This window comes from Phascolarctos cinereus, unplaced genomic scaffold (genome assembly GCF_003287225.1).
Source record: "Phascolarctos cinereus isolate Bilbo 61053 unplaced genomic scaffold, phaCin_HiC Scaffold_4;HRSCAF=312, whole genome shotgun sequence".
Lineage (NCBI taxonomy): Eukaryota > Metazoa > Chordata > Mammalia > Diprotodontia > Phascolarctidae > Phascolarctos > Phascolarctos cinereus.
In genome coordinates, this window is record NW_027555847.1 from 59,779,908 (window position 1) to 59,804,558 (window position 24,651).

Here is a 24,651-nt window from a genome sequence, read left to right on the forward strand (position 1 = left end):
AGGCAAGTCATTGGGCCTCAGTTGTAAAATGTAAAATGTAAAATGGGGGTGAGGGTGGTGGCGGAGTTGGAGTAGGTGGACTCTGAGGTCCTCCCCGCTCTAGATCTGTGACATGCCCAGGACACACAGCTGGAGAGGCTAAGGCTGGACCTGAACCCCGGACCTGTGATACCATGACTGTGCCCTATGCACCATGTGTTGCCTCTCCAGCGTGAAATGACTGATTATAGCTACACCGGGCCGGGTGTAGAAGGGACGCCGGCCACCCGGCTGGACTACACTTTTTCTGACACCCCGCCCCGCAGGCCGCGAGGACCCCCAACCCCTTGGGGGATTGATTTTGGATTTAGACGCCTGGAGGGGCGGGGCTCCGTGGGGCAGCACCTCCCATGGAAGGGGGGGCGGGAAAAAAAAGACTACAATTCCCAGAATGCCTCGCGAAGGAAGCCCTTCGCGATTGGCTGCCCGTCCGCCGGCAGCCAATAAGACGAGGTCTTGTTAGCGGGGGCTCGCTACGGAGACTGAGGGAGCTGGAGGGAACAGGGAGTCCTGAAGCGGGTTCTAGGGTCCTGTGGAAGAAACAGTTTGTTCCCGTTTGCTCCCCTTCGCCTCCGGAACCTCTCCGGGGGTCTTTGTTCTGGGAGGGCGGGGATGGGGAGCACCGAGAGCACTCCCCGCAAGGTGTCCTTCGGGGTAGACGAGGAGGAGCGGGTGCGGGTGCTGCAGGGGATCCGGGTGAGTGCGGGGCTAGGCCGCGCCCGCCGCGCCGGCGGGAGGGGACGGGGAAGGGGGTGGGGGCACGGGAGGGGGAGCGGGGAAGGGCGGGGAATCGGCGGACTGACTGCGAGAGCTGGCAAGCGTCTCCACACCAGCCTCCTCCCACCTGACAGGGGGAAAACTGAGGCCTGGAGGTGCAAGGGACTTGGCCAAGGTCACACGCCCCGAGGGGCTCCCAGCCTCCCCAGCCAGCTCTCCAGTTGTGCTCTTAGTGAGTGGAGTGAGGAGCAGAGCCCGGGTTAAAGCAAAACAAAACAAAAATCCACCTTTATTTCTTTCAGTGAACAAAAGCCCACCTTCTCTTCCTGCACCACCCCCATGAAAAAGGAAAGAAAAATAAAACCTGTGGTTTTTTTTCATGATTCTATTTTATTTTCAGATCTGCATTCTCTCCCTCTATCCTCACCCCCCTCCCCAAATTGAGGAAGCCAGAAAAAAGAAAAACAAAACCAAGCTGTTACAGGTGTGTGCAGCCAAGCAAAGCAAATTCCCACGTTGGCCGTCCCTCTCTGTTTATATGCATACATATAGACGCACATGTGGATATATGGATGAATACACATGAGGAAACTGAAGCCCTGTCTGTGTATTTATGTACATATATATATAAAAACACGAATATATGCATACGTATACACATTCGTACATATGGAAACTGAGTCCTGTATATATGTGTGCATGTATACATACATATGAGGTAACTGGGGCCTGTCTATATGTGTATATACATACGTATATATATATATATATACACACACACAGATACACACACACACACACACACACACACACACACACACACACACACACGCTCATATATGAGAAACAACTGAGCAATAAAAATCACAGAGAGAGAGAGAGAGAGATATGGCCAGTACAGGAATCTGTTTTGCTTGACTGCTGTATGTATAAATATAGATGTTATCAATCTGAACCTTGAGGCTATCATCTCACTACCAGGAAGTAGGTGGCATAAAACAAAACCCTTTTTTTTTTAAACAAATATGTATAGTCAAGCAAAACACATTTCCCTGTTGGCCATGTCCAAAAAATATGTCTCACTCTGTACTCTGAGTCCATCACCTTTCTGTGGGAAGGTGGGTAGCCTGATTCATCCTTAAGTCCTCTACAGCTGTGCTTGGTTTTTGCAGTGAATGGTGTTCTTAAAAGTCTTTCTAAGCTGTTTGTCTTTATTATGTTGTTATATAAATTGTTCTTCTGGTTAGGCTTACTTTGCATCAGTTCATACAACAGCAGTAATAACATAGTCATCCCTTGACGCTGGCAGAGGTTAGGGGCACGGGACCCCTGCAAATGTGAAAAGCCTCAAATAACTCTAGGCCCCACTTGTTGTTGTTCAGTCATTTTTCAGTCATGTCCGACTTTTTGTGATCCCATTTACAGTTTTCTTGGCAAAGATCCTGGAGTGGTTTGTCCTTCTCCAGCTCATTTAACAGATGATGAAACAGGCAAGCAGGGGTAAGTGACTTGCCCAGGATCACACAGCTAGTAAGTGTTTGAGGCCGGAAAGATGAGTCTTCCTGACTCCAGACCTGGTGGTCTCTCTGCCACCCATCTAGGCCCCAGCCCAAACTTTTTTAAAAAATAATTCTGACCATATTTATTTAACACAAAAAACATGTAAAACAACACACTGCACCCATAAAAAATTTGCAGTTTCTACTAGACAGAGATTAGTTATCTCACACACTGTGCATAGTCTTTGCAGCCTCCTGTGCAGCTACAGTTGCTGCTTCACAGAATTCTTTCCAGGAAAAGCCCTAGATACAGTGATCACTGGGGGAGAAAATCATGTGACTGACTCTAGATGGTAGAGGGACAAAGAAGAGGCATCCCCAAAGAGTGCATAGCCTGTAATTCTTTAGCACACTGAAACTTTTAACAAAATCTCACTGTTAATAATAAATTTATGTATGTGTACTTATAGGAATAAATTATAAAATAGATTATAACATGCAGTATTTGTGCATTTATGACTTATTAAAGTTTTTAAAGTTTTCTTTATATATACAAGTCATCTGTGATTTTCCGCAGTGTACCGCAGATCTCTAAAAATTCCCATTTAATTATCGATGGCCAACCCACAGATAACCAAAACCTGTGAAGATGACGGTAGTTAGCATTTAATATAGCACTTTAAAGTTTGAAAAGTGCTTTGTATAAATTACACAAATCTTTCTAGATTTCTCTGACACCGTCCCTTTCACCTTTTTTTTTCTTTTTAAGAGCACAATCATATTCCATCACCTTCATGTACTCTGAATTATTCAGCCATTTCTCAATTGAGGGGCACTCCCTTAGTTCCAGTTCTTTACCATTATTAGCAGAGCCAGACTTTGAACCCAGTGCTCCTGATTCTAAATTAGAGGGTATGGGCATAGAAGGGAGAGGGGAAAGGTGGGTTAGGGATAGGGAAGAGACTTGAACCAGAAGTCAGGAGACTTGGGTTTCCAGCCCTGTTTCTGTCACCAACTGGCTGGGTGATTTTGGGCAAGCCGAATTCTTTCTCTGGGCCCATAGAATTTCATGTCACTGAGGCATTGTCTGCTTCTCCTCAGAGCCCTCTGTTAGCATGTTGCCTGCCCCTTTGGGGCTTTGTTACCTTTTCACTGAGAGGTAGTTTGGTGTAATGGATAGAGCAGTTGGATTCAGTAAGACCTGGGTTGGACTTCTACCTGAGATGATATCTGTGACAAGACATTTAACCTCTCAGCGGTGGTTTTCTAATTTGCAAAATGGAGATAACTATAGCACCTACTTTGCAAGGTTGTTTGAGGAATCAAGTAAGATAATATGTGTTCAGTACTTTGAAACATTAAAGCATTATATAAATTTCAGCTGTTAGTATTCATAGCTGAATGGGGGTTTAGAGAACCTTCTAGGCTAGAGGTGGGTTTTTTTTGGCTTTTTTTTAAAAGGCAATTGGGGTTAAGTGACTTGCCCAAGGTCACATAGCTAGTAAGTGTCAAGTGCTAGGTCTGAGGCCGGATTTGAACTCAGGTCCTCCTGACTTCAGGGCCGGTGCTCTGCGCCACCTAGCTGCCCCTGGCTAGAGGTTCTTAACCTTATCATGGACCCCTTTCACATTTAGTCTGGTGAAGCCTATGGACTCCTCAAAATCATTTTTTAAAAATATATAAACATGTAGGATTGAAAAAGGAAACTGATTACTGAAGTATAGTTATCAAAATTTTTTTAAAAAACAGGTTCACGGACTTAAGGTTAAGAATCCCTGTTCTAGGCCAACCCCTTTATTTTCACAAAGGAGAAAATCCGAGATCTAGAGACATTGACCATAAGACAAATGGCCACCTAGCCTCTGTTTGAAGACATCTTCTGCACACTGTCCAATATGCAGGGGACAGAGAGAGAGAGGTCTTTAACAACTAGGTGGATCAGAAAAGCCTCCCCTAGAAGGTGGTAAATGAGTTGAATTTTGGAGGAAGCTCAGAATTCCAAGAGGTTGAAGTGAGGAGGAAGGGCTTTCTAGGCAAGAGAAGCAGTGTATGCAAAGTCAGAAGAGCAAGAGGGAATGTGAAGTTAGAAGAATGGCAAGTGAGCCAGTCTGGCCAGAACACAGAGGGCGTGAAGGGGTATCCTGGTGCAGCAAGCCTGCAAATGTCAATTGTAGCCAGATTGTGAGAGACTTTACAAGCCAAGTAGAGAGAGGAGTTTGATTTTATCTTAGAAGCTGTAGGGAAATGCTGATGATGCTGTTGGAGGTGGGGTGTATGGCATTGTCAGACCTGTTTTAGAAAGAGTACTTTGGCAGTTGCCTTGTTAATGAATTGGAGAGGGGAGAGGCTGAAAGCTGAGTCTAGTTAGGAGATGTTAATCTAGTCAATGAATTAATAAATGTTTCTTAAGGCCTACTGTGTGCCAGGCACTGTGTTAGGTCCTGGGGATACAAGGAAGGGCAAAAGACAGTCCCTGCTCTCAAGGAATGCGGTCTAATGAGGCAGACAAAATACAAACAATAATGTGAAAGTCAAGACATAACTATACACACACACACACACACACACACACACACACATATATGATAATTTAGAGATAATCAGTAGAGGGAAGGCACTAGAATTTAGGGGGATAGGGAAAGGGTTCTCGTAGAAGATGAGATTTTAGCTGGGACTTGAAGGAAGCCAGGCAGGAGGCAGAGGATGGAGAGGACTCCAGCCAGTGAAAAAGCTCATCAGAAATGATGTGTACCTGAACTGGGGTGATAGCTATGTGAGTATAGAAAGGGGGACCTATTTGAGAAAGATGTTCTGGAGATAGGATTATTAAGAATTGGCCATTGATTAGATAGGGGAGAGGAAGAAGTCAAAGAAAACTTTGAGGTTGTGAATCTGGATGATTGGAAGGATGGGGGAGGATCAGTTAAAATAATGTGCTCTGTTTGGGACGTATTGAATTTGAGATGTGACATCTAGGTAGAGATATCGGACTGGACCCTTAAGAGAAAGACTAGGGCTAGATGTATAAATCTGGGAGTCATGTGCATAGAGATAATAATTGAACCCATGGGAGTTACAAAATCACTAAGAGTGTATATGAAAACTGAAGAGAGTCTAGGACAGTCTTTTGGACAGCTCTAATTATTAGGAAGTTTTTTATTACGTAGAGTCAGAGAGTTGCCTCTGCAACTTTTACCCTTTTTTCCTGGTTCTGCCCTCTGGAGCTGAGTAACACAAATCGAACCCTTTGTCATAAGGCAGCTCATCAGCTACTTGAAGACAGCTATGGTTTCTGTGTAACTCTTCTCTCCTTTAGGCTAAAAGGCCCTCTTTCCTTCAACGACTGATTGCAAGTCCTGTCATTATCCTACTTACTTTCCTTTGAATGAGATCTTGCTTGTTAATGTCCTTATTAAAATAGGGCTCCCAGGACTGAACACGGTCTCCATGTTGCTTGATTAGAGCAGAGTATGAAGGAATTTTTACCTCCCTCATCCAAGGCACTAGGCCTGGTTGCTTGTCACCCCCATGATTTCCACATTCAGCTTGCAGTCCAATAGAACCTCATATCTTTTTCTCACAAATTTTTGTCTAGTCCTTGATCTCTCTGAGAGACATCTGGTAGAGTACGCAGTGTACTGGAGCTGGGGTTAGGAAAACTTTCCTCCAGTGTTCAGTAGGGTTATTAGGGCAAGTCTCTGAACCTTTTGGAACCTCAGTTTCCTTATCTCTAAAATAGTGATGGTAATACCTGTAGTACCTACCTCTTAGTGTTGTTGTGAGACTCAGATGGGATAATGTGCCCCATTATTGATTTACAAGTTATAAAATTGCAATGTAAATGTCAGCTATTGTGTCAGCTACATCTCTCAAATCTTTTATTCATTCAGTTGAATGAATTCAGTTGATTTTTAAAAATCCAAGTGTGAGAATATTACGTTATCCTTACTAACTATTATTAGATTTGACTCATTGTTCTAAGTTTGTGTTATCTGTAAATTTGATTAGCATGTCATTTCTGCCTTCATCCAGTTTGTTGCTAAAGATTATTTTAAAAAACACACGACTAAGGACAGATCCCTGGGACACTCTACTACAGACTTTCCTTCAAGTTGATGTACTGTCATAAATCAAGTTGAAAGGACTTAGGAATCATCTAGTTCAACCTTCTCATTTATAGATGACAAAACTGAGGCACAGAAGGGAGAGGTTAAAGGAGTTGTCCAAGGTCTCACATGTGGCAGAACCAGGATTTGAATCCAAATCCATAATTCTGTTGACTGTTGTACCACATTGGTTGAACTATGGATACTTTTTGGATTAAGTCTTTCAATCATTTCCAAATTCATCTCATTGTACTATTGTCTGTCCTACATGTCCCTATCTTGTCCACAAAGATAGCTTGAGAGACTTTGTTAAATGCTTTTGAAAACCAATCATACTAAGTCTTTGGCATACCCAAATCTCCATGGCTGGTAACCCTATCGAAAAGAGAAGATGAGGTTAATCTGATACATCTGTTCGTGATGAAACTGTGTATTCTTCGTGTTCACTACTTCCCTTTCCAAATGTTCACGAACCGTCCCTTTAATAATGCATTCTTGCATTTTGCCAGGAATAGTTTGAAGTTTGAAGACTGTTTTACATTAGTGAATATGAGGACCACATTTTCCCGTTGTCTCCTATTCTTGATGATCTTTCAGAGATTGCTGACAGCAGCTCAGCAGTCAGATCTGTTAGTTCTTCTAGTAAGTTCATGTAATTTACTGGTGTCAAACTCAAATGCATATTTTGCAGGCACATATTGACTTAGAATACTCCATATTGACGTTATTTGTATTCTATTCTGTTGTTATTTATTTTGTGAAATGTTTCCCAATTGTATTTTAATCTAGTTCAGATCTCCCTGAGGAGTGTTGTGTGGTGTGTTTGACACATCTGATATGGTTAGTTCTGGCCTGGTATGTTGAACTTATTGATGGCAGATGGATGCTTTCTTACCCCCTATTAACTTATCTTGGATTTCAACTCCCTAATTTACCATTTTTGTTTGAGCCTTCCTAGTGGAAAGATCATTCTCAGTGGAGAAAACAGAAGCAAACTGAGAGTTCAGTTAGCAGGGGTCCTTTCACATTGGATCTTCTTGATCCCCTAAATAGCTTTCAAAGCCCTTTTTTTCTACTCCTTAGCATTTATCTCTAGCCCCAGCTCATTCTAAGAGCTATATTCTTGACATTCTTACAGTGATGCTTGTGACAATTTCCTTTTCCATGTAAATGAGGAGGTTGGAGTAGATGATCTCTGAGGTGCCTTCCAGCTCAGAGATGTGGATGATTTGACAATTCTGAATGGGGGTTGGCAGAGAAATAGAGGGAAGTGGAAATAGTGGGAATAGAGGGCTTGGATAGAAGTGAGAATTGAGGAGAGGTTGTGAAAGAAGGAAAAAGTTGAAAGGAAAGGGGATTTATGGTAGGAGGGAGTGAAAGGTAGAGAGAGGCAGCAGAGATAGTTTGAAATGGAAAGGGGAAAGAGAACAGGGCAGTTGTTACAGTCAGCAAATGGCTCAAATTCTGGCTCGACTACTTATTGCCTTACTTTGGTGAGGTCATTTAATCTTTGGAAGCTTTAGTTCCTTCATATGTAAGGTAAAGAGAGCAATGCCTACACTACCTATTTCATTGTTGTCCAGTCATTGTGTAAATATTAGAGTTAGGTTGCTTTGAGGATTAAATGAGGCAGCTGGTGGCACAGTGACTAGAACACTTGGCCTGAAGTCAGGAGGACTTGAGTGCAGATCTTGCCCTGAACACTTACTAGCTGTGTGGCCCTGGGTAGATCATGTAACCTCTACTTCCCTCCTCTGTAAAATAGGGATAATAATAGCACCTATCTCCTAGAGTTGTTGTGAGGATCAAATGAGCTAATAATTGTAAAGGGTTTAGCACAGTGCTTGACATATAATAGATGCTAGTTATGATTATGATTATTATATTATTAGATATGATTAAAGCACTGTGTAGACCTTTGTAAGTGCTATGTAGATGTGACCTGTTGTCATTATCTAGGGGAGGGTGCATGACTCTGGTCTCTCTGTCACTGACCCTGCTCTCTGTTTCTTGGCCTGTACCACACTAATGCTGACCATTCTCTGCCTACATCATGCTGTCCTGCTTTGTTCATGTTCTATCCCACCAACCCTGCTGCAAGAGCTGTGAGCTCTGGAGCGTAGGGGGCTTTGCAGTTTGCTGAGTGCTCTCTTGAGGACATCCCTGGGAATAGGCAGTACAGACATTTTCCTCATTTGACAGAATAGGAAACTGAGATTCATGGTGCCTTGTGCCTAGTAGGAACTTACCTTTTTTTCCCTCTCATCATTTAATAAATGTTTGCTGCACTGACGTGCCTAGTTGGAGTCACAAGCCTAGTGAAATGTTAGAGATCCCCTCCAGAGTCTCTGTTCAGTACTCCTGGTCCAGTGATTTTTCCAGTATAGCTTCTTTGTTCTCCAGCTTTGGCGGGAAGGGATTATCTGCAGTGGAAAGGCCTTGGAGCTAGTTCTTGCTTTGTTGCTAACAATTTTGGGCAGATCACTGAATTTCTTTGGCTCTTCATTTCTTCAGCTGTAAAATGGGCATAATATCTTCACTGTCTTGTCTTCCCCAAATTCACATACACCAAGTACCTTAGAACATTGTTTCAAGACTCAAATATGAGATGGAAGTGTTTGTGAAAAAATATAAACTGTCAGAGACATGTACAATTTTAAATTCTTTTTTAACAATTTGGTGCTAAATAGACCTTCAGGAAGGTAGAGAGGGAATTTATATTAGAGAGTTAGGGGAAAATAGAGTGAGAGATACCCCACTGATATTGGTTTAAAATAAGTTTTCCCTGAGCCATTTCTCTATGTTTTTTCCCCCAGACGTTAAACCGACAAGCATTTATTAAACCCAAACTATATGCCAGACACTGAATATAGATAGACAAAAATAAAACGGTCCCTATCCCCAGGAATTTCCATTGTATCTGGAGAGACAGCTTGTACACTGAGATGTCTATGTTTCCCTAATCTACTAGATTAATCTCATTTTCTCTTCTGATAGAGTTACTATGTTGGCAGATAAATCAGAAGGAAGCCCTAAAACTTAGTATACCTGGATTTTTGCAAAGCACCAGAGGAGAAGGTGGAATGATAGAGCTTTCAGCCAAAGTGTGCCAATACCCCAGGTGCAGAACCTGTGCTGACCTATGTTCATGCACGTACAAGGACCCACAAAGTAAATACAAGATAATTTAAAGAGGGGGAGGGGTGGTACTAGCTGCCAAAGGGATCAAGAAAGGTTTTGGAGAAAAGATAGGGATTCTAAGAAGCATAGATAAAGAGGAAGTGCATTCCAGGCACGGACACGGGAGGCAGACTATCATGTATGGGGAAGAATCAATCAATCAATCACCGTTTATTGAGTACCTGCTTTATGCCGGGCACTGTGCCAGGCACTGGGGATACAAAAAGAGGCAAAAGACAGTCTCTGCCCTTAAGGAGCTTAACAGTCAAGTTGGGGAGACAACACGGAAACAAATGTGTACAAAGCAAGCTACATACAGGATAAACAGGAAATAATTAACAGAGGGAAGGCGCTGGAATTAAGAGGGGTGGGGGAAGGCTTCCTGTGTAGAAAGTGGGATTTCAGTTGGGACTTACAGGAAGCTAGGGAAACCGGTAGACAGAAATGAAGAAGGAGAACATTCCAGGCATGGGTGACAGCCAGAGAAAATGCCCAGAACTGGGAGGTGAAGTGTCTTGTTCGTGAATGAAAGAGTATGTAGTGGGGAGTAAGGCATAAGAAGACTGGAAAGGCAGGGGAAGACTAGGTTATGAAGAACTTTGAATGCTAAACAGAGCATTTTGTATCGGAGCCTCGAGACAGTAGGGAGCCATGAGAGTTTACTGAGTAGGGGAGTGACATGGTTGGACCTGGGCTTAATGTAGTGGCTTAATGGAGTATGGTCAGAAGTGGGGAGCAACTTGAGGTAGCAAATGGGCCAGCTTAGCCAGATTGTAGATTGTATGCATGAAGAAGACTAATGCAGAGGAAGGCTGGAAAGGTGGATCTGTGTATGTTCTCTTAAAATTCTTTTGTTTTGATATCACTTTTATTTCCAATGTTTGTCCTTCCCTGCCTCCCCCTCCCCCCTAAAAAAATTATTCCCTTTTTCCTTCCCTACCCATTGAGACATACCTGTTAATGAAATTTGTATGCTTTCAGTTTTGCCTCTTCGCCTTCTTGGCAAGGTTGAAAAGCAGGTGTTAAGCCCTTGGAGACTTCCTTTTTTTGAGAAAGCCTGCCTTCTCATGTGACCGTCATTTAAGAGGTCAAGTGTAAGCTATGTATCTAGCTGTATGAGCGTTTGCTGCTGGCAAAACATCACAGATGAAGTGTTAGAGCTGGGGGTGATCCTAGAGGTCACCTGATTGAGCTATCTCGCTTTACAGATGTGGAAACCTAGACCCAGAGAAGTAAAGGAACTCAGCCAGGGTCACACAGCTAGTCAGTAGCAGTGCTGGGCCTGGAACCTGACTCCGGACTCTTGTCCCTTGTGCTTTCCTTTGTGCTACCCCACTACGATTGGGACTTGGTGCAGAGCGAGGGGGAGACATTCTTAGTTAAAGGACCTTTGCTGTTAATTTAGCAAAAGTGGTACGGATTTTCAACAGTGATGACAATGGTAAATGATAAATGATTAGTTTCATGGGTCATATTCCTGAAGCCAAGTGTCTGCATCAGGCATTTTGTTGCAAATGTAAGTAGAGGATTTCCAGGACCTGCTCATAGGCACTCTGCCAATTCTCTTAAGAAAGGTACCAGGACCATTGTAATTTTTTAACTATTTTACATTAACCTACATGATGGGGTCAGGCCCTAATTCCAAGTAAAATAAAATAAAACCAAGGTGCAAAATACTGCTGTGATATTCAACTGGTTTTTGGAACATTCCTGCGCGGTTTTCTTTTCAGCTAGTAAGTCTGATCACTTCCTCAGTGCTGACCGAGGCACAAGGGGGTGGTGCTTCCTGCACAGCCCCGTTTCTCCTAATTAAAGAGGGCAAAAAGAACTAAATAGCCATTTTCAGGAATTAGCAATATCTGGTTGGTTGGTTGGTTATCAACCCTAGCCTTCCTTCAGGTCTTCACTTTGTCCCTACACTCTCTTCTTCTTCATTCCACACCAAGGGTCTGACCTGTGCCCGGAGCTGAGAAATGCAGAGAAGCAGAGGACGGACACGTTCTTACCTCGGCCCCTTTGAAACGCCGTTAAGACAAGTGCTGAGGGAGGCTGGGTCAGTTCCGAATCGGCAGTGCTTGTCTTGGTTCTCAGAGGAAGACGTGATTAATGAGGTGAGAGTGGCTGGAGTAGGCTGAGGCCAGATTGTGGTGAGCCTCGACTTTATCATGGGGCAGTGAAGAGCCATTTCAAATTTTTGTGCTGGGGAATAATAATAATAATAGCTCTAATTTATTTAGTGCTTTGCAGTTTATAAAACATTTCCCTTACATCTATTATTCCCATTTTACAGATGACTTAGGAATTCTGAAAGTTTTAGTAGCTTGTCCACAGATACAGGTGTTGGAGCCTTTGTAGGGACCATTACCCCAGTGCTTGTGTCTTAAACAAGGAGGTGGAAGGATTTTTGGCTAAAAAGTGTCCTTTTTGTGGTATGTTGCCACGTCCTTGGTTTCTTCACCACCTTTGCCAGTTTGTGACCAGGAAGAGGTTGTAACAGACTCTAACAGAGTGAAACTAATAGGCCTTAAAGGCTGTCATAGTGATTATCATTACAATATTGTTGTTATTGTATACAGTGTTCTCTTGGTTCTGCTCACTTCTCTTTGCATCAGTTCATATAAGCCTTTCCAGGTTTTTCTGGAATCATCTTGCTCATCATTTCTTGTAGCACAGTAATATACCAATATAATCATACATCACAACTTGTTCAGCCATTCGCCAGTTGATGGGCATCCCCCTAATTTCCAATTCTTTGCCACCACTGAAAGAGCTACTATAAATATTTTTTGTATAGATAGCTCCTTTCTCCTTGTTTTTTTAAATGTCTTTGGGATACAAACCTAGTAGTGGTATTGCTGGGTCAAAGGGTATGTATAGTTTTACTGTCATTTGGGCATGGCTCCAAAATTGCTTTCAGAATGGTTGGGTCACTTCACAGCTCCTACAACAGTGTATTAGTGTGCCAATTTTCCCACATCCTCTCTAACATTTATTATATTCCTTTTCTGTCATATTAGCCAATCTGATAGGTGTGAGGTGGTACCTCAGAGTTGTTTTAATTTGCAATTCTCTAATCAACAGTGATTTGGAGTATTCTTTCATATGACTATAAATAGCTTTAATTTCTTCATCTGAAAACTGCCTGTTCATATCCTTTGACCATTTATCAATTAGGGAATGGCTTGCATTCTTATAAATTTGACCCAGTACTCTATATATTTGAGAAATGAGGCCTTTATCAGGCCTTTTTACTTGCTGTAAAAATTCTTTCCCAGCTTTCTGCTTTCCTTCTAATCTTAGTTGCATTGGTTTTGTTTGTGCAAAACCTTTTAAATTTAATATAATCAAAATTGTCCATTTTATACCTAGCAATGCTCTCTATCTCCTTGTTTGGTCATAAATTCTTCCCTTCTCCATAGATCTGACGGGTAAACTATTCCTTGCTCTCCTACTTTTCTTATGGTACCACCCTTTGTGTTCCTTCAGTTCCTTCAATTTCTTTTTCTTCTCTTATTGCTATAGTTAACATTTGAACAGTCTCTTGTATATCTCTTACGTCTTCCACAGTGCTTAGCCCAGAACTTGGTACATAATAGGTGCTGAATTAAAGAGGTTGGGTGATTAGGTCTAGCTCATTCCAGTAGCAGTAATGTACCCCAGTGTTCTTTGGAGTGTCAAGGAACTCTTGCTACCTTCTACTGGGAAAACCGTTTCTTCCCAGGCCTACCTGATTCTTTCTTTCTTTCCTTTTATTTTGCTTTGTGAGGTTCTGGCTTTCTTTGCGCCATAAACAATTGGAATTCAACTGCACTTCATTAACTTGCTCATCTTTAAATAATTTATGGGCACCTATTGTGTGTTATGCGCATTTAGGGGACAATGAAAAGGCCAGGACCTGTCCTCTCAAGTTTGTGCTTTGTGAGTTTCTTGAGGGTACAGGCAGATGTAGAGGTCAGGTTTGTAAAGTGTGTTTGAGGGCAAAAGTCTGGGCATCAGTCACTCCCAAGAACAGTCTGAATCAGATTAAAATGTATTTGGGAAATATTTCTAAAAATGAACAAAAATATAATAGAACATAGGTCATGTTAACACGTGGTTTTCAAAGTCTTTCTGTGGCCTCAGGGATCCTAATGTATAGTTTAGTGGCCCTCATTTCTATTTGAGTTTGACACCACTGCTCGAAGGACTCTGTTTTGGACTTTTCTTGTGTTTTTTCAGGCTTCAACCTTAGAATCGTAGACCATAGAGTTCCAGATCGGAAGAGGCTGTGAACACTGTCTAGTCCAGGAGTTGTTACCTTTTTGTTGTGTTGTTGACCCACCTTTTGGAAGTCAGTGAATTCCTCAGAATGATGTTTCTGAATGCATAAAATAAAATACATTAGGATAACAAAGGAAACAATTATATTGAGATAGTTATCCAAATAACTAAGAAAAAGAAGTTCAGAGACTCCCTGAAATCTGTCCCTGGACCTCTTTAATGGGATGCCCCAGGTGAACACCTCTGATCTAAGTCTAACCCTTTAGTTTTATAGAGGAGAAAACTGAAGCCCAGAAAGAAGTTAGTTGTCCCAGGTCACACAGCTAGTTAGTGGCAGAACTGGGATTAGAACCCACTTGTTGTGACTTGCAGAACAATGTTCTTTCTACTGTTCTAAGTTGCCTTCTTCTGCACCATTATCCCCTTTAGTGGTTGAGACCTTGGATGGAGTCTAATATGCCTGGGGCTATTTTGAATTTCAAGGTTTGAATCTAGATTTGCAGACCTCCACTCTGGTTATGTTGGTGTGAATGCCATTTTCCAGATGGTGTTTAGTCTCACACAACTACAGTGTATGTATATGTATTTGTTGATTAAAAATATTACTTGCTCTATTTTGCAGCAACATTAAAAAATATTGCAGATGTCCCTTGTTGCCAACAGGGAATCTGCCAGTGTTTTGTTTAACCCTTTATTTACCAGGCAGCGTAGTTCAGTAGATTCATTATAGGCAAAGACTTGTGATTCTAGTGCGATTAGCGTCCAGTGTAGAGGGAGGTCGAAGTAAAGCGGATTCAGGCCAGGGAGGCAGCTTTTCCAAGAGAAAAGGGCACGGCAGTCACCTTCCAGAGCCATCGAGTGTTCTTTGTGCTTCAGCAGTGATGGCTTACTCCTTGTGCCTTTTGTGAGTAGGGTTTCTTGTCTATGACCTATGGCTCGTCTCTGTAGCATTCATGGAACTGTTGGCAGCTGCTACTGGACCTCACTTCATTGTGCACCCCTAGTAAAGTCTCTTAGTGTTGCCTTTTATTTAGCTCCTTCCCAAACAGCTATTCTGGGGCCTTTGCTGTCTTCCTCCAGTGACTTCTTTGTATGTAGGCACTGATACCCAAACTCAGACTCAGTAAAATTCAGTTGAACAACTATTTAATGCCTACTATGTGCAGCGCATTTATTAGAGCTAGTGAGGTAAAGACAAAACAGGGAAGTCCTTGTTCTCCCAGAGCTTACATTTCACTTGGGGAATACAACATGTAAACAGATAAGTAGATCCAAAATAATTTGAGGAGAGAACATTAACAACTGCAGGTAATCAGGAAAGACTACATAGAAGATGTTGTGCCTGAGCTGAGTTTGAAGAGAAACTAAAGGATCTAAGGTACCAAGAGCAGGAGAGAGTGCACTTCAGGGATGGATGAATTCCTTTGTTGATGCACAGGCATCAGAAATGGAGTGTCAAACCTGGGAAATAGCTGGTAGGCCACTTGGCTGAAATATAGACCATGTGAAAGGGATGAATATGAAATAAAATGGAAATGTAGGTGGGAGTCACACTGTGGAGGGCTTCAAATGTTGGGCCAGAGTTTGTCTTTTATTTTGGAGTTCATAGGGAACCACTGAAAAGTTTTGAGAATGGTAGAGGTGTGGTCAGTTAGTGAAGAGCCTTGAGTGCGTGTCACGTGAGTATTGGTTGATGGAACTAGAGAACAGAAGATGGGGAGAGCAGAGTGAGGATGTGAAAACTGTCTTCAAGAATTTGAAGGGCTCTCTGGGGGGGAGAAGCTGGATTTGTTCAGTTTCGTACCAGTGGAGAGGTTCTAGAGCAATGGTTAGATACTGCGAAGAGGTAGATTCAGGCCCAATGTTAGGAAGACACTTCCAAACAATTAGAGTATCCAAAAGTAGAGGGGGTTGCCTTAGTAGGGAAAAAGACCATCTCTTCCTCAAGGACTGAAGGGAAGGAGAGGATAGGGCTAATGCAGAGAGGTTTTTAGGGTTATGGCAGGGGAGAAGAAGGAGCTTGAAGAAGATGACCTCTGCTTTTAAAGTAGGAGATTAGGTGGTACACATTTGTCATATATGACTTCATCTTTTTTGTATAACTTTATCCAGTAGCATTTAGCTCTTTCAGAGGAGGAGGAATTATTCAACTCCCGAGTTCTTTCAAGACTTATTTCTTATTACATTTTTTCTAGTATTCTACTTCCTAGTTTGATTAGTCTACTAACTCTTCCCTAAACATAGCACTCCATCACTCACCTCCTTTCTTTCACACAGGCTGCCCTCCATGCCAAAATGTGTTCCCTCCTCACCTCTGCCTCTTAGGATCCTTAGCTTCCTTCAGGCTCAGCTCAGGCCTCCTACAGTGAGCCTTTTTTGGACTTCCTCCTCAAGTTACTTTCTGTTGCCTCTAAAATAAGATAGACACTTCTTTATTTGCGATTTAAAGCTTTTCATTGCTTGGCCCCTTCCTACCATTCTTGTCTTCTTATACATTTCTCCTCTTCTTGCATTCTGCAGTCTAGTGATACTGGCCTGCTTGTTCTGTGCATATGTCATGCTGTCTCCTGTCTCTATTCTTTTACATTGGCTGTCCCCCTGTGCCTACCTGACTCCTTCCTTACCTCCATCTCTTGGAAGCTCTAGTTTACTTCAAGAATCAGCTCAAGCACTACCTTAGGCAGAAAACCTTTACACACTCACCCAGCTACTAATATGCTACGTGGCATATATTATTTAAATACAGATAATGCATATATATTCATGTTATCTCATAGAATATCAGTTCCATTAGAATATAAGTTCTTTGAGGACAGATACTGATTGTATTTCCTGTGCTTTAGCACAATGCCTGGCAGATAATAAGTACTAAGTAAATAGTTGTTGCTTTGTTTTTTATTTTGAACTCAGACACCAAAATCAGGGTATTTTTTACATGTAACAGAACACAAAGAGATGATTCTTTATGAAACCGAATCTCCATTTTATGTTACTTGCTTTTAAAAAAAGCATATAATAAATTCTTATGTACTACTTTCAAAAATATTCTGCTTGTCAGTACTTCCTTCTCTGCTGAGAGGCTGTCCTGATGCTGATTGTACTTGGGAAAAGGTGGGGGAGGAAGGAGGTACCTGGCTGGCTTTTTGTGCAGTTGTGGAGTGGAAGAACTCATTTACTGTAGTTTCTTATTGGATTTCTTGGACATTATTCAGTCTGGTTTAACTTTAAGATTTTGCTGGGTTAGGCATGTGGGCAGGTAGGTAGGAGGCCATCTTAGAAGGAAGCTTAAAATGCTTATTGATTGATACTTGTTAATGCTCTGATCTTCCTTAGTTTGTCCTGAGTTTACTAATCTGTGGTACATGTTATATTTCTTAGTAGAAGGCAGACTTCTTCAGGATAAAAAGGCAGATATTCAAGGGTAGAAAGACAATAGATAGTTGAAATGATCAACCAGTTCTTTTGCCTTTCATCCTTACCCATACCTCCTGTATCATTCCTACCATTTCCTTCTCTGCTCCTTTAGGTGTGTTTTCGAACCTCCTTGTCCTGTAACTTCTATTCTTGGCCAGACTTTCAGGCTGTCTGGCCTCTAGTTCTTAGTTTGTTGGATAATCATTCTTACCCCATATCCTGTGAACGTGTGTACTTTAAGACTCTACCCTGGACCTGCTTCTCTCTATACGCACACACTCTTGTTGATCTCGTCGTCTCCCCATGAACTTGCCGCCTCTTTGCAGACAGCTCCCAGATGTACGTATTCAGTCCTAGCTTCTCTTCTGAAGGTTAATGCCATATCACCTGCTGCCTGTTGGGATTTCCAGCTTAATGTAGGAATCTTAGACTCAACCTTTTTGGTCGCTCAGTTTCTCAGGAGTAATCTTCAACTTTCTCCCTATCATCATCCCTCACATTCAGTCAGTTGCTAAGTGCTGTATCAGTAGTCTTTCCACAATAGATCTTTCTCACAATATTTCCTTTGGCCCACTAGCATGGCTACTACCAGTTTTCAGGCTCATATCACCTTTCTCCTGGACTATTACAATAGCCTCCTAAATGTGCTCACTACTTCCAGGTGCTGGTCCTGCTAATCTACCCTTCACAGAGCTGCCAAATTGACATTCCTAAGGCACAGTTATGACCATGTGGGTTTCCCTGTTCAAGAAGCTCTGGTATCTCCTATTGGAGCTATGAGGATAAAATATAAACCTCTCTGTTTGCTGTTTTAAACTCTCCACACCCTGGCTATAGCCATTTCTTCAGTCTTATTGCACATTGCTTTCCTTCATTCACTGTACATTACAGTCTAGCTGGCCTATTGGCTGTTCCTCATTTATGACGTTCCTTCTTCTGGGTCTGTGCCTTTGAGCAGGTCTTCCCCTATACCTAGAGTGCATTTCCTAATCATCCCAGTCTCATAGAATCTTTAACTTCCTTCAAAGCTCAGCTGCTTCTAACTAGAAGATCATTATGATTCTTTCAAGTTGCTAGTGCCCTCCCCTAGGAAATTATTTTTCATTTTTATTTTTTGTGCATATTATTTCCCCCCCTTAGTTCCCAAGTGGAATGTAAGCTACTTGAGGGCAGGGGCTGGTTGGCTTTTTTTTGGTCTTTATAGCCTTAGTACCTAGCACAGTGCTGGCAAACAGGACATGCTTAATTAAATGTTTGTTTTACTCAGATGTTGAATCTAAGAAAAAAACCACTGGGTTATGCCTGTGAAGAACAGAAAAAAAATGGGGCTAGTGCAAGGATGACCTGAGAGAACTGAGAAAGATAAAGGAACTGAAAATCACAGTGAGGACAAAGAATAGGTGTAGTAAATAAAGAGAAAAATGGGAGGTGTGGTTGGTAAAGTTTTCTTCAGCTCCGGGAGGCAGCAGTAGTTATCGGACACAGTTCCCAAGGATTTGTGACATCTGTGAGCTTGTCTTCTCTGTTCCTTCATCAAAACTACAGACCAATTTGAGTTTGATGGCTGTGATAATTGTGCCTCATACCTACAGATGAAAGGTAACCGAGAAATGGTATATTACTGTACAAGCTCTTCTTTTGATGAGGTCATTGCAGTGATGAGTTTGGAGGACAGCTGGGTCTCTAAATGGCAGCAAGTCAGTACCTTTAAGCCTGGAGTTTATGCAGTGTCTATCACTGGCCGCTTGCCTCAAGGAATTGTTGGGGAACTGAAGAGCTGAGGCGTGGTTTACAGATCCAGAGACACAGTAATAAAGACTCAGTGAACCACCAGGGCCTCCATCCCTCCCTGCCCTTGACACCCCTATCATTGCTGAGTTTTTTGCCTGGAGAACACTCCTCATTTTGCTACCTACCTTCCATTCTTCAGCCTTTGAGAGATGTCAAAAGCAATAATGACTGACTGCAGGGACGTTGGATTCTGGGTTGTTGAAAGAGGGTTGGATTCCTAAGATTATGGAAATGTGCTGTTTATCCCATTTTGAGCACTGGACTTGGGGTTGTGTGTGGTTCAGTGGATGATAATAATAAATGTGAAGTGTTTCAGTCAGAAGAAAAAAGATGGGAGCTATGGGATGGTATGATCAGGGAGAAGGTTATTTCAGAGTTGAAGACCATGGAGGTATAGCACAGTTATAAGTGATGGTGAGACCCGTGTCTATAGGTAACTGACATGAAATGAGAGTGTAGGTCATGAAACTTGAGGATATTGACCTGGGAGGCCAGAATATTCAATGTTCATCAGTGAGTATATTGAAATCTTTCAATATGAAAATAGGGATTGGTGTAGATAGGACAGTTTTGAGCCAGGTGCTAGGCTCCTTGAGAAAGAAGGGAGATCAGTGGCAATAAAGATCTGGAACAGTGATAGAATTGGATGAGTGGACCTGGAATTGGGATCTGACAATCAAGGAGTATGCCTTCTTTTTGTCTTAGCCCAGGGTATCAGAGTATGAAAGAAGGAGCACCTAGCATTGGAGATGGGCTGTGACTTTCTGAGGTATCTGTGAGTGCCAGAAGATGGAAAGACTATGAGTTGATGAGTTTTCAGAAGGCATGAGATAATGGGCATTTAATAAATTATTGTTTAACTGAATTGAACTGGAATGTTTATTGTTAGTTGATCTACAGTTTTCTCTAAGAACTTGTGAACTGTTTTCTTGAGAACCATATGCCAGCTTCTCTCTGTAAAACAGAAAAAGTGTTACCTGTCCTCTGTTTGGGGGAGGTAAGGTCTTTGTGGTGGGCTGTAGTTATTTTATAACTATTCCTTAACTGTTCCCTTTTTCCTGTCCCCCTCCCCTTGCTTTTACCCCCATAGCTCTCTGAAGATGTAGTTAATCGCATGAAGGACCCCTCTGCATCTTCAAAGGTGCAGCAGCCATCTCCTGCATCACCACCTCCTGCTTCGACATCTACTTCACCACCTGCTGCTTCGTCACTTCATACTTCACCATCTCCTCCTTCATTTTCTCATTCTTCATCTTTTGTATTTGGCTCTCCAGAAGGCAAGTCAAAGCATCCTAGGACAGGTATGGTAGATTACTGGGAGATCCTAAGGAAATAGGGGGAAAAAAAGATGATTGAGGAGTTACCCGTTACTACTGTTGAAGAGATATTTGGGTGGCTTTTGTCTTCAGCTTTGTTGGGTATGTTTTCCCTTTTTATCACTTTGCAGAATTCTTTTTCTGTCCTTAAGCTTCCCTGGAATACAAAGGCTTGTCTTTTCAATACAGAAATTTCATTGATATTGCTATATGGCAGCAAGACATGGAAGATCACTTCCTTCAGATAATGAGATAAGAGTAATCATATAGAGGGCAATGGAAAGTATATAGTGGGTGGGAGCAGGCTGTAGGATATGACCAATGAGAAACTCTAAAAAAGAAAAGGACTAGACAGTGTTATCAACAAATTACATATTGGGAAGAGACTAGGATTGGTCATATGGCAAGAGGGAGGGATGACAAGCAGACAGCCAGAGTACTGGTACCCTTGAGATGTTTGGAGGAAATGAGGAAGGCATTCCAGGTAGACCTCCTGTGATACATTTTAGAGCAGGGCTTCTTAAACTTTTTCCACTTGTGATTGCTTCAGCAGTTCTTAAACTGTGGATCACATCCTCCCCCCTCCCCCTCCTGGTTTAAAAAGTGCTTTGAGGGCATGAATAAGAATAACAAAGAATAGGCAGATTGTGACCTGCATCATTGGAGGAAACTCTCAAATTTATGAGATCATGGGCCTTTTTTAATATTTATCACAGGATGGTATTCTTTGACTTTAAATGTATGGTAGGATCCTGCTTCTTGGTGGGGTGTAGAGAAATTTTTGTGTTAATGGTCAGAGCCTCTATGTGATTTGGCCAAACTCTTCCCTTCATTCTGTCTCAGATTCTTTCTGTAAAAAGTAGAGAAGATAACATTATTTCCATAACTGAAGGCAAATATTTGTCCCTGAGTGTTTGGAGTCTCTGTAGGGGGCGGTGCCAATACATTTGGTTGTTGTTTTTATCACTAGAATGCCTTTGCCTGGCACCATCCCCTAGTTCTAGTGTTCAAAGTCCAACTGCCATAAAGTCACAGTTCTTTCCCAGGCTTCTGTGAATGAATTATTTTCCCTTTATATTTTATTGCCATCAGCAGATACTCTGAAAGTAGCAAAATGTTAGGAGTGGAAAGAGACCTTGGAGATTACTTAGTCCAACCCCTACTGAGATCCAGAGTGGGGATTGCTGATAGACCTCTAGGACTAGAACCTGTGTGTTTTGATTACTCAGTCAGTATTTTTTCCACTGCATACTGCATTATATTTCAGTTTCGTTCAATACTCCTTGTTTCTTTGGACTTTAGTTGATCTGGATTGGGTCTTTATGGCTACTTGGCCCCTTTCTGAATTCTCTCCAAAACGCACATAGAGTTATGTGAGCTTTTCTCAAGTCTTGTATATTAATAAGAAGCAAGAGACAAGGCCAAAGAAAAGCATCCAATCTGATCTGTCATTTTACAGAGGCCCTAATAGGCCAAATGACTTGCCCAAGGCCACCAGCTAACATATAGCAAAGCCAGTATTGATAACCCAGTTTATGGAAATTCAGGTTTTACTTCAGGCTAGATATACCCAAAAGCTGTTGTTTTTGATTGTCTGGTAGAGCAGCTCTACTTCAGAAGGGAAGCCCCTTGCCCAGTGAGTGACTACTAGAGGTCAAGTCAATTGTTCCCCTACCACTCTGTCAACTGTAATAGAGCACATGTCACGTGCTACCTTGTATTGTAATTATCTTTGCACATGCCTTGTTTCTTCTACTTGATGTGATGTTCCTTGAGGGCAGAGATTGTATTTGGTACATATTCATAATTCCTGTAATATTTTGGGAAGTTTGCTTAGAGACTATATTAAATCATGGGTACCTGGCATCCAGCAGCCTAGGGAGAATCCACCAGACACATATTTAGTGACTGCTGTGTGCAGTGACCTGTCCTAGTCTCTGTAGGATCTACAAAGATACCTAAGACATAATCCCTATAAGCGTACTAATAGCTGACATGCATATTAAGGTTCGCATATGTTATTTGATCCTCATAACAACCCTATGCAGTATATGCTTGGCAACCATCATAATAATAACTTGCATTTATATAAACCTTTCAGTTTTACAAAGTGTTTTCTTTATCCATGAAGTAAGTAATGCAAGTCTTATTTTCTCCATTATATGGATATGAAAATTGGGACTCAGGGTTAGTGAGTTGCCAGTCTTCACACAGCTAGTGTGAAGCCATGAGTCAAACCTACGTTTCCTAATTCGGGGCTTCTTCCGCTACACCATGGCTGCCTCTCCCAGAGAGACCTACATTTGTTTACTTAATCTCAGAACTCTAGAATAATAGTTACCCCTCCAAACTGGAAAGAGACAAATAAAAGACAATTGCCAGGGACCCATATTTACTAGTTGTACCTTTTGTAGAAATAGGAAGGATTTTGTTCAGTTGGCAAATTTAGCAGCTTAAAGAGTAATGATTCATTTATTTTGTTATTATTTATTCAATTTTAATTGTTACAAAATATTTTGCTTTTTTATTGAATGGGTGTGGATTTTAGTCATAGCTTCTTAATAGAATTTGTGAAGGAAAAATGCTGTATATAAATTTATTTTTTGAAATTGACTAAAGAATTTAATATATTGATTTCAAAGTTAAAGCAATTTTGGTGTTTCCTTAATCAGTTAATCTTTCATTTTATGAATAGAAATGAAAACCATTTCTGCTGAATTAAAAGCCAGTACAGTTTATTTCACGTAAAGTTGGAAACCTAGCAATATTGCTATAGAGAGTCTTTTAAGGTTTTTCCTCCTCTCAGTTAAGGGCATGGCAACCTAGTTTACTGCCTGGGAAAGCTGATTTGAGAATGGAAGTTAGAAGATGATTAATTCTGGAAGGAGATGCCCGGAAGGTTGAATATTCAAGTTGACAAATTCATTATTCCTTAGAGGATAAAAGGCAAAGTCAAATACTGTCTTACCCTTATAGAAGACCAAAGGTATAATACTTATACCTTTGGAATGATTCTTGTCATTCTAGTTGTTGAGCATCAAGAAAGCCTTAATGTCCCTGAAGGAGGGCAGTTAATGTGGTCAGGTAGGGGGGAGATTGCCTTATGAAGACAGACTGAAAAAAAAAAATTAGGACTTCAGTTTGGGAAGCCATGAGCTTGAGAAGGAAAAATAATTAAAGTCCAAGGACTATAAGAGAGACAACAAAGGTGGGACATAATAATAACTCATATTACTGTGTTCTTCCACAATAATCTTGTGAGTTACATAGTACAAGTATTATTATCCTCATTTTATAGATGAGGAAATTAAGACCTACTGAGATTACTAAGACATGGTCACAGAATTTGTATGTGTATCAAAGCCAGTTTCAAATCCAGTTCTCTTTGATTCCAGCTTCAGGGTTTTTCTTATCTTATAGCAGCTGCCTTTTCCGGGATAAACATAGATTTATTTACTCAATCTCAGAACTCTAGAGTGAGATGCAACCTCTTAAAACAACAAAGAGATAAATTAAAAAGACTATGCTGCATTTTATATAGACAGGAGTAAATTTATGGAACTCAGTTCCCTCAAGAGGTGGGGCAACCTAAAAATATGAGTAGGTTCAAGAAGGGTCTAGATAAAGTCATGATAATAAATCAGTAATGGGCCATTCTAAGGAAACTAGAGTATTTACAGTACAGCCTTAATATTTGAAGTTTTCATTATGGTGGATAGGCCTTTCCTAACTCATCAGTTGGTGTCCTGGTCAGAAATAAATACTTGGTCAGGTGAATCAAGGGACTAATCTAGATGGATATTGTTGTGTTTATACATACATATGCGCATATATATATATATATATATATATATACACACACACACACACACACATATACATATATGTATGTGTATATGTGTAAATATATACATATATATATATATATATATATGGAGATATATATATTTTTCTTTTCTTAGGTTCTTGGGCTTTGCACAGTAAAAGACTCAGATTTCATAGCAAGTTGGAGACATGATAATGACTTTGGAATGTCTGGCTATAGAGATTATTGTACTTGTTGGCAAACCATAATATGGTAGAAGGGAAGTCATTGGATAGGAGAATGAGAGGTAGGTGGTTTAGGGAAATTTAAGTTTTCAGTCTCCCTTTCAAGAACTTCCTGAGATGGTTAATGTACCGCTGTGTGTCTTTTATTAGTTTGCCTTCTTCCCTTTGATAATTGATCATTTGTGTTCTACCTCTTATAGACCCTAAACCCCCCAAAGCTGAGAGCCAGAGTAGCCAGCAGCCCTCTGAAGCAGAAGAGGATCTGTACAGGAGGTAAGG

At 41.4% G+C, this 24,651-nt stretch overlaps 1 protein-coding gene and 1 pseudogene across 12 annotated transcripts in view; both read left to right on the forward strand.

Annotated features, from left to right (window-relative positions):
- The first annotated feature begins 508 nt into the window (after nt 1–508).
- The window catches only part of CHCHD6 (coiled-coil-helix-coiled-coil-helix domain containing 6), a 313,985-nt gene continuing 289,842 nt past the window's right edge, over nt 509–24,651 (forward strand). For 8 of the 12 annotated variants that reach the window (XR_013485825.1, XM_078152227.1, XM_078152229.1 and 5 more), the window contains exons 1-4: nt 509–735; nt 1,157–1,240; nt 20,097–20,307; nt 24,573–24,645. Coding sequence is in view for 10 of the 12 variants with exons in the window: in XM_078152227.1 (XP_078008353.1) it covers nt 652–735; nt 1,157–1,240; nt 20,097–20,307; nt 24,573–24,645 (452 nt within the window). In the remaining 2 variants the exon portion in view is untranslated. Of the gene's footprint in view, nt 736–1,156; nt 1,241–11,487; nt 11,653–20,096; nt 20,308–24,572; nt 24,646–24,651 lie in introns of all 12 variants that reach the window. The other 4 variants (XR_013485826.1, XM_020981162.2, XM_078152228.1 and 1 more) reach the window with 3 other exon arrangements.
- Nucleotides 17,519–19,041, forward strand: LOC110205013 (transcription elongation factor SPT4-A-like; annotated as a pseudogene).